At 38.5% G+C, this 16,130-nt stretch overlaps 1 protein-coding gene across 1 annotated transcript in view; it reads left to right on the plus strand.

The window, feature by feature from the left end:
• The first annotated feature begins 1,455 nt into the window (after window positions 1-1,455).
• The window catches only part of SLC9A4 (solute carrier family 9 member A4), a 31,760-nt gene continuing 17,085 nt past the window's right edge, over window positions 1,456-16,130 (plus strand). The window contains exons 1-6 of the mRNA XM_081326474.1: window positions 1,456-1,647; window positions 3,959-4,422; window positions 6,852-7,111; window positions 9,127-9,344; window positions 9,864-10,066; window positions 10,427-10,513. Coding sequence (XP_081182600.1) covers window positions 1,494-1,647; window positions 3,959-4,422; window positions 6,852-7,111; window positions 9,127-9,344; window positions 9,864-10,066; window positions 10,427-10,513 — 1,386 coding nt within the window. The 5' untranslated portion in view covers window positions 1,456-1,493. The remainder of the gene's footprint in view (window positions 1,648-3,958; window positions 4,423-6,851; window positions 7,112-9,126; window positions 9,345-9,863; window positions 10,067-10,426; window positions 10,514-16,130) is intronic.

Genomic DNA, 16,130 nt, shown 5'->3' on the forward strand with positions numbered 1-16,130 from the left:
TTGTACTTCTATGAATGTTGCCATGTATGTTACCAATTGTTTTTTTAAAATAAAGCCCATCAAAGACAAAAAAAATCTTATCCAAAAGGCATATTGGAGGAAGAAATGCACAATTTGTTGTGATAGAAAAATATACTTATAAATGTGAAGCAAAATGAGCTTGTTAAGATTCTAATATGGAAACAGGAACATTTATCCATAGAAAACTGAGAAGTACAGTATGGAAAAGCCAAAATGGGCAGATTCATCTATCTCTAAGTGGGCTCTGGAGACCCCATTGCTAGGGTGATCATTTCTGGTTTGCATTTTAACAAGTCTGGTCTTTAGCCTTTCATAAACATTATAATTATTTAATGTAGTATTATGTAATATTAATGTCTGTGCCATAGTTATTTATACAGGTAGATATGCTATTCAGCTGGATATGGTGCTGCTTGATTCTGATTTATCCTTTTAAAGATGTTCCTGGCTGTAATGTAATTTTAAAAAGGTATGTGACAAAAATATATTAGGTTTTTTTAAAACAACAACAACAACACTAATATATTTTTTCTCACACACCTTTTTAAAATTACATTACATAATTAAATAATTCATTCAGAGAAACAGAAAATGACCGACTAAGAGCAGCCTTGTTACTATAACACCATGTTACCATTGCCTATGATTTGTTTCCAAATACAGTTTAAGGTTTTGGCTATTATCTGTAAAGTCCTTGTTTTTTGTGAAATGCACTGGAGATTATAGCTACCATATATAGCTACCAGCTCCTGAATGTATGTTTGTTTGTGTAATTAAGCTATTTTAATGTTACTATTGTATACTATAATGACTTATCAAAGTTGAATATTGTACATTGTTTAGATTGCAGACAATCAAGGCAATAAAAAAGAAATCCACAAAACAAATTAATAAACAAAACAAAGAAACAAATAAAGGTGATCCCTTGATAGTCCCAACCGTATGCTGGAGTCTTCCAGTAAAGTCATGGCTGCAAGTCTTGTGACTTCCACTAGGTGTCTCTAATCTAACATTTGATGTGTTTCTGCCACAAACCCAGAAATGATTGACTGTAAGTAAACCTGGAAAAACTGCTATTGGAGGAGGACCTGTCAAATAGTTCTGTTTCTGGATTCTCTGTAACTCAGAAAGTCTGGTGGATTGTGTTGTAGTAATCTTGGGAGTGAAAGGCTGCAACTGAAAGCTGTGGCACAGAATATTGCAAAATATTGAAAAAGTCTTGTAAATTAAATTTAGAATAATGAATTTGAGAAGACCAACCAACAAGACAGGAAGCCTACATAAAGCTGGAACGATCCTAAAGACTCTGACTTAAAATTGAGAGAGCAAGCTCTTGCTCTTGAAGACGTCCCATACATAAAATTCTTCTCATCATGGCTGTTAAAATATTTGGGTGTCTTAGCTGCTTGTTGCTGTTATCAAGCCTAGAAAGTTATTTTGCTGCTGGAGAGACGTCTTTGCAACTTTCTCATATGAATTCTAGTGCTTTTTCTAAAGCTGACCCCTTTGATGCTACAGAATCAGGACGAGATGAGCGACTACATATTTTCACCTTAGACTATGAATATGTAGAAATACCCTATGAAGTTACACTTTGGATACTCTTGGCTTCCCTTGCGAAAATAGGTAAGTGAAAAATGCTTCTTTAATAAAAATAGGTGTGAACAAGTAAAAATAGAAAAATAGAAAAAAATCAGCTTGTTACCAAGGAAATAACAATTTAGTGAGATAATTTAGCTTACAAAGAAGATTCTACTTAAGGCTTGAAAAATTAAGTAAGCTTGTCACTCAAAATCAATCATGCAAATATCACCCAGTGAGAATAGATACAGTGCTAATGGTCTTAAAGTTATTTTGTGATGAACCCAAAATTAATCTCCTTGTGAATTACATTTGAATACACACACTTTAGCACTGTGTTGCAACTTTTTAATTCAGACACCTTCAAGAGCATATGCAGCGTTTAGTGTGAAAAAGTTAACATTTCCTCTGAAAGTTTCACTTCATTAACTTTGGAAAAACACTGACAGTTTTGCATTTCGGAGTTCAATTTTGAAACATAAAGGGTTTTTTTTAGCTTTCCATTTATAATATGTAGTAAAATACTATGCATTCTTACTTGGATGTATATATACTTCTAATCAATGGGGTTTATTACAGTGATGGCTATGAACAGACCTACAGTTTTAACAACACTTTACATTTTCGTAAGGAAGGCAATAAATTGTTTCATTCAAACCACAGTACTTGAAAATTTATTGTTAATATTTTAATTTAAATGGTTTGTTTTCATTCCCTACTTTTGAAAATAAATCCAATAAAGATCAATACTGAATTTTAAAAACATACATTCTCTATATGTATTTAAATTAGAAATAATTTAAAATTCTTACATTAAAAATAACTAAAAATAATTCATTTTTTACTTTACCATTGTCATAGATATGCAGAATTTCAGTTATGTTGTAATTTGATAGAGGCTTACCTTTTTTATCAGTAAGAATACTGTCCTTTTGCCTGAATACTGTAAAGTTATAATACAAACTTCATCACTATTGATTTGAGTAATATACAAATATGCAGATTTCTTACAGAAAAAGGAACAGTCTACATTATGTTATGTTTATGGTGATGATGAAGTCTTTAGCACCATTTGTGTAAGCTGCTCTGATATAATGAATACTATTATTTTGTTGTTGTTGTTGTTGTTGTTAGTTGCAAAGTCGTGTCTGACCCATCGCGACCCTATGGACAATGTTCCTCCAGGCCTTCCTGTCCTCTACCATCTTCTGGAGTCCATCTAAGCTCACGCCTACTGCTTCAATGACTCCACCCAGCCACCTCATTCTCTGTCGTCCCCTTCTTCTCTTATTTAACTATTATTTAATCTACTGTATATACTGTATCTATCTCAAAACTGAAAAACATTTCTAAGAGTCATGGAACAAAAATGCTAGCACTGTTACTGTTCTATGAGGAAGATCACAAATATTGCTCTTCTTTTTGTGTATTGAAGACTATGAAAGTAATGCTGGAAAACAGAGGGTTTGAGATGGGAAGCTGAGAAGATATTTGGTAGAAATCACCCTAGACACAATATACTTGAAAGAATAGAGGATAATATATGATGGAACATTGGATTAAAAATAAAATAAGTGAATGACAAGGCCATTTCACTGAAAGAAAAAGGAAACATAACACCACCACCACCCAAAAATTGTGTAGCTGAACAACATCAAATTCTCACCAATTTAATGAAACATCAGAAAGATAGGTCATGTATATGTTCTCAAGTTCCTGGATGCAAAAAACTAAACTGTGTCTCTCCCTATGCACTTCAATTAATCAGTGAAATCAGTGTAGACCATTTATCATATTATCTGGTGTGACCACAATTCATTATCTTCTGATTCAAAGGAAGTGTTTGAAAGTATGAACTGAGATGCAGCTTCTGATATTCATTATCCAGAAGGGAAATTCATGTTGTGGTAACTTTCCTATTGCCTTCTGGGTCAATCTGAATTACAATCTGGAAGTATCTGGGGATCACAAACCATTGTGTGGTATAAAACCTTTATATTAAGGACATTAAGATTTTTTTTAAAAAAAATACCTTAGACTACAATAAAAAATTAAACATGTTTAAATCTATTAATCACAATGACAAGCTATCTGATCAAATCTGGTTGTGTAGTGTTTCAATGTTCCTTATGCATTTTGATTGCTCAGAAATTCTGAGGAATGGGCCCACTGTAGTATTATTGCTGAAGAGGCAACAAATTGTCCACCTTCAGCAAGAGTGTGAAAAATCTGTCCTAGGGCTCCACCAGGCTAATGCATTGCTGATATCCAATATGAAGAGCAAAGGGTAGAGTAAGCTTTATTTTTCTTCCCAAACCCCAATAGAGCATCTTGATGGTTTTATTTTCCTTTCAAGGTTTCCATCTCTACCATCGGTTTCCACACTTCATGCCAGAAAACTGTCTCCACATTGCCATGGGTGTTTTGGTTGGTGGAATTATTTTTGGCACCAAACATAAATCTCCACCAGTTATGACTACCAGCATTTATTTCTTATACCTACTTCCACCCATTATCCTTGAAGGAGGCTATTTTATGTCCACTCGCCCCTTTTTTGAAAACTTTGGTTCAATTCTTTGGTGGTCTGCGATGGGCTCCGTCATAAATTCCTTTGGCATTGGATTGTCACTTTATGGAATTTGCCAGATCACACCTTTTGGCCTCAAGGATGTGAACCTGCTTGACAGCCTGTTATTTGGCAGCATGGTCTCAGCAGTGGATCCAACAGCTGTCTTAGCTGTCTTTGAGGAAATGTCTGTCAATGAACAACTTTACATGATGATATTTGGAGAATCCTTATTAAATGATGGGATAACTGTTGTAAGTATGTTACAACTTTTTGTAAAAACTGAGCTTCTCTAATGCAAGTGTGTATACATTTCTCTCTTTCTTCCAAGGAGGACAAAGCAACCCATATCATTCCTATTTTGTTATTTGAATAATCTTTTGAAATAGGCTGAAGATAACCCATATATTTGGTGGCTAATCAAGGATTAGAACTGGTGCCCTTGTCAAATGAAGTCTAGTACTCTTACTTGGTGAACAGTGAAAAATTCAATATTGTCCAGATTTAAGCTACAATCTGCCGAGTTTACAATCAAACTACCAAATGTACATTCATTGTATTGACTTTTGAAAACTTTAATTACAAAGATCATGCTGACTTTATAGCTCAAGAACAGCAGTGACTCAGATCTTTAATCAAAATGATTAAGCAACAAAACATGCCTTAGCTTTTACAGTTTGGAATTAATTTACAGCTAACCATTTCATTAAGAATTAAAAACTATAGTGTTTATCTCCTACCAACTAAGAATTCCAATCTCATATTTTTATTATCAAATAATGATTCTCACTAGGGATTCAAACTATGCTCATTGATATCATTGTTAATTGAGATTGCTTTGAGTACAGTCATCTGAATCTGTAGCATGAAGGTCTCTTAAATCAACATTTTGGAGCATAATCTACCAGTGCAAACTGGTAAATACTTTTTTTTAAACATCTGAATGAGGGGCTGAGATAGAATGATTGGCCCAAAGTAACCCAGCTGGCCTCCATGCAGAAAGGAGAGTTTTCTGGCTCTTTAAGGATCCTTAAACAAAGTGCTATGACAATGATGGCCAATTCCTTTAATAAATTCCCAAGTCTTTATAGCCTTTTGGAAGCACAAAATGGTGAAGGAAAATTGAGTATCTCCAGATAGTCTGATCCATAGAAGAGAACCATCACTGGGAAAACTCAACCCTGAGTCCTTGTAGATGGCATTCCTCAGTTGCCCTCTTGGATCATTTAGGATTATTGGGCTGGGTTTTTTTGGCAAACATATGAAAGTTGTTTGCTACTGTCTTCTTCCAGATCCTATTTCAACTTCCTAGTCTAATCCATAGCTTCCGATATTCCTCCTACTGTCTCATCCAAATTTTATCTAAGATCAACCCTACCTCGCCAGCTGAGATAGTGAGAATATGATAATGCTTCTCCAAGTACTCTAGCTCATATCATAGCAGTAAATTATTCAGAGCTCAGTGTTGCAAATAAAGAGTAATTTACTCATTATTTGGTTTATTTTGTTAGAATGTTTGCATTCGCAAGTAACAAAGTCCCCTGAGGACCTTACAACAATAAAGCATTGATATCCAGTATAAAAGTAATACAACGGTACAAAGGCAAATTCACATTTTAGAATGTAAATAAAAACCTGAGTCATATCTACCATCAGTACAAATTTGCAGTATCCAGCACAGGTTGTTTTTTTTTTAAAAACTAATCTTCAAATGGTACAGTAGATGTAGATCAGGGGTCTTCAAACTTGACCCTTTTATGACTTGTGGACTTCAACTCCCAGAATTCCTCAGCCAGCGTGCCTGGCTGAGGAATTCTTGGAGTTGAAGTCCACAAATCATAAAAGGGCCAAGTTTGAAGACCTCTGATGTAGATGGTAACAAAAAAAAATTACAGAAAGCATCAGAAGAGTATCTTTGGAATGGATTTTCTATGACCAGAATGACAGCACCAAGGCTAACTTCACATAGCTGACTAAAAACAAAGCTAGCAAGAGCAAAAATGCTCCAGTCATTCATTCATTCATTTTAAAATATACAGATCACTCATTTAGCATACATGCATGCATGCTTTCTAGCAAAGGATGCAAATGTATTTCATGCTTTCTATGTATTTAGTATCTTTCATGTCTAATGCAGCAGCAGATACTTGTATCCTTGATATCTCTGAACATGACTAATTTATGACATGATCATTTTGAAACAATCTGAATTAAAGATATCACTAGTAGAAGAAAATGAAATGCATATATATATAGCTGAAATCTCATGCACAGGTGATGCCATACAATTAAATTAGACCTAGTTTTATTCTCAGGTGTTTGTATCATTTTTAACAGAACAGAATAACACAGTTGGAAGGGACCTTGGAGGTCTTCTAGCCCAACCCCCTGATCAAGCAGGAAACCTTATACCATTTCTGACAAATGGTTGTCCGATCTCTTCTTAAAAGAGATCGGACAACCATTTTTAATTTGTTTAAGTTTATTTGAATTTCTTTGCTACATTAGGACACTGAATGGTGGGAGGGGAAATCGTTCTTCATAATTAATTGTTTATTTAATGGAGGTGGCATCTCCCTGAAAAGCATCTCCTGCACTGTTATAGCTGCTCTAAAGGATAATGGCAATGAGCATCTCTGGGGGGAACTAAGGATGAAATGTTTTGTTTCTTTCTCCTGTGCAGGTCCTATACAATATATTCATTGACTTTACCCAGATGCATAAATATGAAACAATTGAATCTGTTGACATTCTAGCTGGCTGTGCTCGCTTCTTTGTGGTCAGTCTTGGAGGACTGCTGTTTGGCATTGTCTTTGGATTTGTGGCAGCTTTTATGACTCGATTCACCCAGAACATTTCTGCCATTGAACCTCTCTTGGTCTTCATGTTCAGTTACCTGTCCTATTTAACCGCAGAAATACTTTACATATCTGGCATCTTGGCGTAAGTAAAACTTGCAATGTTCACTTTTGTAGTTGGCAACCTCTTATTGACTTACTATTTCCTAGTTTTACACCCTTCACTAATTGCCTTGGGTGATAAGAAAGAATGTTTGAGGAACCACAAGGCTTTAGGCACCAGGCAATGATTAATTTAAACAAAGGAGTTTTAGGCCTTTCCTTCCTTTGCTAATAATGAACAGTATACGGTACCGAATTACATTTTGCTAAGTGTTGCTTATGTCAAGAGCAGGGATTATCTCCATACTGGATGCTTTTTCTCAAACTGGAGTGATTTCTGCCATTAACAAAATTCATGATAAAGTCCAGGAGAAATGGGGTTACAGAGCCCCATTCATGAACAGACTTTTGGAATGGCAGCAGGTTCTGTAGCTTTTTCAGGACCAAGGATTATACTTAAGACTGTGAACAGTGCATGTGGCAAAATATTAGGACATAGTCATGTTTAATTTTGATTCATTTAAACTATTTTAGTTATTTTAAACTAAACATATAACATGATTATTCTTTTTCATGGATTTAACTACAGGTAGGCCACAACTTACAACCACAATTGAGCCCAAAATTTATGTTGCTAAGTGAGAAATTTGTTAAGTGAGTTTTGTCCCATTTTACCACTTTTCTTGTCACATTTCTTAAGTGAATCACTGCAGTTGTTAAATTAGTAACATAATTGTTAAGTGAATCTGGCTTCCCCATTGACTTCGCTTGTCAGAAGGCTGAAAAAGGTGATTACATGACCCCGGGACACTGCAACCGTCATAAATGTGAGTCAGTTGTCAAGCAACCAAATGCAAATCACGTGACCCTGGGGATGTTGCAACAGTCGTAAGTGTGAAAAATGATCATAAGTCACTTTTTTCAGTGCTGTTGTAACTTTGCACAGTCACTATTGTAAGTGAAGGACTACCTGTTTTTTCTTTCATTAAACATGACAAGATGATAAGAAGTTGGAGAGGTCAGGCTTTCAGTTGTAGATCTTCTGCTAAAGAATGAAAAAAATTAATTGTGCCAACTGGCTCTCCCCCTGCAGTGGAAAACCCGGAAACTGGTTTCCCATTTAGATAGCCTTAGCATCAGCAATGTATTGAAATAGCAGTTAACCTTTGGTGCACTAGCGAAACAGAGTTATTGTAGATCATTCTTCCTCTTTGGATACTTTGTGGAGTCTCTCCACCCTCTAATCTCCCCTACCTTCCACAACAATGCACAACTATACAACATTACATATGGCAAGTGACAGGTACTCTGTTCTTCATCTGATTGTCTCATGTTTTATTTTCCTTAAAAAAAATTTTTTTGTTGGTTTCTAAGCACCTAGAGAACTGTATGCTATGGGACTGCATACAATGGCCATAAATAATCAGACACTGAATCAAGCCTTCTGTTGGCCTCCAGATGTGACATCCAAACTATTTAGAGCAGGGGTGTCAAACTGCTGGCCCGATACGCTGCATGACGTCACGAGTTTGACATGTCTGATTTAGAGAATCCATAGCCATAAATATTATAAGTGGTAACTTCCCCACATCTGTTAGGGAAGCTGCTATACTACATAGACCTTAGCTAAAAGTCTGACAAACAATAACACTATACTCTGGAAGTTGTATTTTAGAGGATATGTGTTTTACTGTCCTCTAATTTTCAGGGTTCTTTATTAGAGGATGCATAATAATTGCACGCCCACAGAGCATGCTCGATCCATGCTGACCTTTGGGGGGGAAGAGCAACCAATTCCCCAGTGTATGCTTTATTTATTTATTTATTTATTTTAATGGACATCTATTTCTGCAAATCTCCATGTTGTTCCAAGCATGCTGAGAATTTCCTGTTGTTTCTCATTGTCCCCTTTTGTCCCCAATTCTAATTTTTGATTGAGAGCATAAAATAACACTCATGATGAATGTAGAAATCTGTTTTTTTTTACAAGAATTCTCTTTTCATGTCCCCGTTTCCAGTGGTTCTTACTCCTTTTCTTCGATGTTTATGGCTCAACAGGATAACAGCATGTGCAGTGACAATGAAGAAATATGTGGAAGCCAATATTTCTCAAAATTCCTACATAACCATAAAATACTTCATGAAAATGCTAAGCAGTATCAGTGAGACTCTGATTTTTGTGTTCATGGGAGTGTCTACAATTGGTCGGAACCATGAATGGAACTGGGCTTTCATTGGCTTCACCCTGCTCTTCTGCATGCTTTGGAGAGCACTAAGTAAGTTGCATGGACAACCTGAAAACAAACTGGATAAAAGGCTTTGAACATTGCTAGCTGAGACAGAAAGTAGGAGGGAAAGAATGTAAAACAGAAAGAGAAATGTTGGGACTGTTCAGATCTGACTGGTCTAACCAGTTTAACAAAGACTTCAAGTGCACTATGTTGGCTAAGATAGATTGAGGCATAATTTACTTTGCTGGGAGGTTTTCAAAAAGGGAGGAGAGAAGCCAAGATGGTGGACAGGCAGCAAAGGCTGTAAAGAGCTCCTCCAAAAGCAAAAGTTTTCTTTTCTTTTTATTTTAAATTTTTAACCCCTTTTAACACTGCATTTTTTTAACTTTGCTGGGAGAAAGTATTACCTGTAGAACTACTCTGGATATATTGCTTAAAGCAGGATACACAAACTATGTTAGGTCCTTCATCACTGTGCAGTATTCTTTGGCTTGAATAGTTTGCATAACATAAATGTTTCCAGTTCTATTAGGGATTAAGTTTTTTTAAAAATTTGTTTCCTAGGTGTGTTCTTGCTGTTCTCCATTTGCAACAAGTTCCGCACTTACAAATTTACTCTCAAGGATCAACTTATTGTTACCTATAGTGGGCTAAGAGGAGCCAGCAGCTTCTCCCTTGCATTTTTGCTTCCTACAACCCTGTTCCCTAGAAAGAAGATGTTTATCACATCTACTATTGTGGTGATATACTTTACTGTTTTCATTCAGGTAAGGAGAATATTTCATCACAAAATATCAGTGCATTTTGCACATATTAGAAGAAAATTTTATTGGAAGTTTGTTTCCCCTGAAGATCTTCCTTATCCATTCATCTAACTTGATCCAGTGTTCTTACAAAAATGAACTCGTGGTTTTGTGCATATGGGAAAATGCATCATACTGGTAAAAATGGCTCTTTTAAATACTAAGGCCCTTTTCCCTAGAAGCTATTTTGGCATGTGAAATAATCAGGAGGTAGAAGTACTGTATGCTAGGTCTCAAATAATGCTAGGCATCTCATCCGTACTGTTTAGTTGCACAGTTTAATGGTTGAAATTCTTCTTTCTTGTTTCTTTATTTCAAATGAAGGGAATTACCATTAGACCACTGGTAAAGTACCTAGATGTTAAGAAGACCAATAAAAAAGAATCAATAAATGAAGAGATTCATGTGCGAGTAAGTTGAATTTTATATTATTAATTGACAAGAGGAACTTAGGAAGATTATAAATTATTGATCACTCTTAATGGTTTTGGGTCTCCAAAGATCTAGGAATAGCTATCCATTTTTAATCTGAGGTTTGCAACTGGGATCAGCTGCCTCAAAACATGTATTGTACTACTTTAAAACTTGAATCCTGATAAACTAATGATTCTTTTGACCTTTGGGATTTCCCCTGCTTCTTCATGGCTGAAGGGAACAGTTGCAGTTTTGATTTAATGCAGTCTTTCAGATCTTTTGTTCTATTTTATTTTGATTTAGTGTTTTGGGTGCAGGTTTTGACTGCAGAAGCAAGGGATAAGAAAGAGATATTTCAGCAGATGCAATGTTTCATGTGTTGAAATTTTGGGAGAATTATTATTTGATGATGTTAGTGCCAAAGAAAGCCACAGTTCTAAGGGTCCTTATGCTTTATTCTGGCTTTTATCTATACAGTATTTGAAGAATATCATAGGATAAATGCTTTTACTTATTAACCTGAAGCTATGTTGATATTGGGGGGATGCTCTGTTGAACATAGCACTTCAGGATAAATATTATTTGTGGGTTTTGGTTTAGTATATCCAATATTATAATCAAGGTAATGTAAGATAAATACTAAGAATTTACATTATTCCATTATTTCTTTTTGCAGAATTCTGTTTTGAAACAAACTGTTATGTACTTATGTTAGGATACAAGAAATGTTTTAATTCATGGAAACTGCTTCTGGACTTTGTGCTTGAGGTGGAAAAAAATGAAACTTTGATTTTGGGTTTTACCGATTGATAGATTTGTTGTTATAGAAATGGCTAGTTTATACTACAAGTAGTCCTCAATTTAAACCACCATAGAGCCCAACATTTATGTTGATAAATGAAATGTTTGTTGTGAGGTTTTTTTTTAAATTCCATTTATATCCCGCCCTTCTCCGAAGACTCAGGGCGGCTTACAAGCTTAGCAGTAGCCTTCATTCTATGTATATGCCTGCTTATTAGGGCTTTCACACACACCCCAAGCGGCATTATTACAAAGTCAGCTTAATTGCCCCCAACAGTCTAGGTCCTCATTTTACCTACCTGGGAAGGATGGAAGGCTGAGTCAACCTTGAGCCTGGTGGGACGCGAACCTGCACTAATTGCAGGCAGCTGGTGTTACTTAAGGAGGCATTAGCCCACTGCTCCACCAAGTTTTGCCCCATTTTACAATCTTTCTTGCCACTGTTGTCAAGTGAACTACTGCAGCAATTTAGTAACAAGTTGTTAAGTGAATCTGGTTTCCCCACTGACTTTGCTTGTCAGAAGGTCACAAAAGGGATCACTTGAACCTGGGACACATCAATGGTCATAAGTATGAAGCAGTTGCCAGGCATCTGAATTTTGATTCAGATTTGACTACAGGAATGCTGCAATGTTGTGTGAAAAATGGTCATAAGTGACTTTTTTCAGCACCATTGTAACTTTGAACGGTCACTAAATTATAAGTCAAGGACTACCTATATTGTGTAAAAGTAAAAAGTTGAGGTTTGATGTTATTACCTTATTCTACTGCACAAAAGGGAGTCAGAAGTCAATGCCTTTTTTCCCTTTTTTCCCTTTTTCCTACACTTTCCCCTTCCCTTTTCCCTCCCCTATCTTTCCTATTTTCTTTTGCATTTTTGTATTTTATATTATAAATTAATAATAATAAAAAAGATTGCTCCCACGGAACTGGTAGACCGGTCTTTAAACAGTGATTTAGTAAACCCTAGAGCTCCCCTCCCCCCTTGGCCATCAGTCTCAGAAAAGGAGATACAGGCCATCATTAAAAGCTTAAAGAGTAATAAAGCCCCAGGTGAGAATTCTTTACCAGCAGAATTATTCAAGAAATTTCCCAATTGGTGGGGCCCTGTATTGGCAGGTCTTTTTACACACATAAATAACACCTGCCATATACCAGATGGGTGGAAGATGGCAATAGTTGTCCCCATATATAAAAAAGGGAATAAAAAGGATCCTAGTAATTATAGGCCCATCAGCCTGATTGACATTGTAGCAAAAAAAAATATGCTAGCTACCTTTTGAACAGAATTGAAATCTGGGTAGAGGAAAACAACATCCTCACAGAAGAACAAGCAGGTTTTAGACAAAGCAGATCTACTATTGATTACTGCTTTGTCTTGAACCATCTAATTGCCAAATATGCCTATAAGAGGAGACCCCTGTTTGCTGCTTTCATAGACCTTACAGCAGCATTTGATATGGTAAATAGAGAAGTACTATGGAGTAAATTGACATCTCTTAAAATAGAACCTAGACTCCTGGCCTTGATTAAAGCCCTTTACACAAGTACCTGTTTCAGAGTGCGGTATGGGGTTAATGGGGCTCTGATTAACAGGATTCACACAAATAAAGAGATAAGGCAAGGGTGTATCCTGGCCCCATTATTATTTAGTTCAGGGCATTTCAACCTTTTCACCCATTGTACCACTTTTAGGATAAGGCAATGTCTGAGTACCACCAGTGGCCCAGCAAGGTGTCAAAAACTTAACCCCCCCAAAAAAATGATAAAGTACAGGTAGTCCTTGACTTATAACAATTCGCTTAGTGACTGTTCGAAGTTACAATGGCGCTGAAAAAAGTGACATGACCATTTTTCACACTTATGACTGTTGCAGCATCCCCAGGGTCATGTGATTTACATTCGGATGCTTGGCAACTGATTCATACTTATGACGGACACAGTGTCCCAGGGTCATGTGATCACCTTTTGCAACTTTTTGACAAGCGAAGTCAATGGCCGGGGGGGGGGCAGCTCATCACTCAGGTTGCAGGGTGCCTGTGTGGGTGGAATCCATGGGTCTCTGGTGGAGGGGGATGGGACTGGGGTGGGTGTCCTCCTTTCTCCCTCTCTCCCATTGTTCCTTCTTTCCTTCTTTCCTTTCCTTCTTCTTTGTCCCTTCCTCCTTCCCTGCCTCCCTTCCATTGTCGCTCCCTCCCTCCCTCGAGTTGCAGGGTGCCTGTGTGTGGGGGGGGGAATCCATGGGTTAGTATTGAGAGTGGGCAGGAGGGAAACTAAACTTTTCAATAGGCATGTTACTGTTTATAGTCTGAAGAGCAAATATCCCTACCTTTCTTCTTTCCTTCCTTACTTCCTTCCCTTCCTTTGTTTTTTCCTTCCCTCCCTCTCTCCCACTGTCCTTATCTTTCTTCTTTCCTTCCTTTTTTTTCCTTTTAACTTGAATGTATTTGAAGACGTTCTTTTTATTCCTCCACCAACCTCGGTTCATTCTCAGCAGTTCACAATTCTGGGCTTCTTCTTTGGTCACCTTTTTGTTTTTTACAGTTCTTCCCTAAGATTTTTGGGTCTCTTCTCCTCTTTACTCCTCCATTCTCTGAGCAATTGTGCTTTCAAAGACTCCAACTCCACCACCCCACCCCACCCCGTCTCCTTTCCCCATTATTTCCTCTTGCTACCAGGCACTCTTGGTTTAGGAAAACTGCTTTCTGAAGTCCAAGATAGGGAGGTATCAGATACAGTCACGCTTCCATTGCAGTTGCCCTTAAAGTCCCGAAATTCGGCTTATTTTGCTTCCATAAAGATCGTTCTTTCTCACGCGGGCTTTGGCTGCCTCAGAAGGTGTGAGGGGCCTTGCTCCTTATTGGAGACACGCAGAGGGAGGCCAGAAATCCACCTTCAGATGGCGGCATTGGGGTGGGGGAAGAGCATGGGGCCGGGTGGGTGGTGCCCAATGCCCTCCTCAGGGATGCGCCCATTGAAAAAAGATGACAGCAGCGGCTACACGGAAGACAGGCATGGCACTGAGGTGATGGACAGAGCACGGTCTGGGAGGATGCAGCGTCTCCACAGCCTTACTTCAGAGGGGACCCGCTACCTGCCCACCTGCCTGCCTCCGTGGCTCCTTCCCCAGGTGCTTCATGCCCAGCTCTACGGCAGGCCTGCAAAGGGCGATGAGATAGGAGTGGGCTGGTCACCTTACCGGTAACTGAGACTCCAACATGCCTTCCCAGCCATGTGTGCCGTGGACTGGGCTGCACTTCTCCCAGGGGGGAGGGTGCCTGGCCAAGGGGGCAATCAGGAGCCTTGCAAGGGGGCGAGCACTGGGAACTATATCAACCCGCCAGGAGCTGTCCATGGACTGGAACCCGTCGGCGAAGGTTGGGGATGGCCGTACATGCCAATCAGCTGGCCGATGGGCTCCAGTCCACAGAGAGCTCCTGGCAGGTTGATGGCTTCCTGGCAGCAGCCCTGGCCAGTGAGAAGGCTGGGAGGGAGGTGGCGGCCCGGCGCTGGGGCTGTCAGGGCTCAAGCACCGGGATCAGCGCCACTTTGCAGCTGATTGGCACTTCTTCGGGGTTGTCAGGGCTCAAACACCAGGATCAGCGCCACTTTGCAGCTGATTGGCGCTTCTTCGGGGTTGTCAGGGCTCAAGCGCCAGGATCAGTGCCACTTTCCAGCTGTTTGGCACTTCTTTGGGACTGTCAGGGCTCAAGCGCTGGGATCAGTGCCTCTTTGCAGCTGATTGGAGCTTCTTTGGGGCTGATCATCAGCATGTGTACCATGGGATCCTTCATTAACCCTGGCAAGTCGTTGATATATAAACTAAATCAGGGCTTTTCAGCTGGTGGTATGCGTATCACTGGTGGTATGCAAGCACTGGGGTGGTAGTACATGGCGTTGCCTTCCTCCCCCCCGCGTCACGCCCAGGGTCCCTAGCCCCACTAATTAAGGTTTATAAGGCTAAGGTTACCACTATGCTCTTGTATGGAGCAGAAATTTTGGGTCTTTACTCAACCACAGTACTAGAACAAACACAGTCCCAGCATTTGAGATGTATTTTGGGTGTAGATCCAAGAACATCTGCTGCAGCAGTTAGAGCTGAATTGGGAATTCTTACAATTCATGTATTATCCAAAATTAGAGCATATAACCACTGGTGCAAAGTTAATGAAATGGAGACTAATAGACTCCCCAAGTTATGCCTACTAAACCAAATAAAACTACAATCACAAATCTTCTGGATCACCAAACTAACAACTTTTGTAAGAAGCTGTGACCTTCCTGTCTCTTGCGTAATAGGAGAACAACCCCAAAAAGAGTTGCCCAAAGAATTAAGGATATAGAAGCACAAAATGATATATCTATCCTTGGTAAGGTAGATAATTTGAAATGGCTGAGTAAATACAAATGTACTTTTCAAGTAGACAGTTATTTGAAGTTGCAACTGCCAAAACATCTTAGGGAGATATTTACGTGAGCGAGATTCGAACAGCTTGGCACAATGGTCAGATATGGGAGATTTCATGCTATACCTACAATGAACATCTCTGCATTTGCAGAGCGGCAGAGGTAGAAGACCTGGCTCACATCCTAGTTGACTGTTGCCTATATAAGAGGGTGAGAGACAGGTATCTTGGTCTATATACCAAACAAATGACCCATTTGGATCCCCATATCAAAACAACTTATGTCCAGCCAGAAATTGAAAATAACATTTAACACAGCACAGTACGTAAACAAAATGGTTCGGCTGAGATCTGCATATGTGGGACTGATTGCAAGGGCGACTCCAAAATATAATTTTATCATATTT

Source organism: Vipera berus, assembly GCF_964194415.1.
Source record: "Vipera berus genome assembly, chromosome: 4".
Classification (NCBI taxonomy): domain Eukaryota; kingdom Metazoa; phylum Chordata; class Lepidosauria; order Squamata; family Viperidae; genus Vipera; species Vipera berus.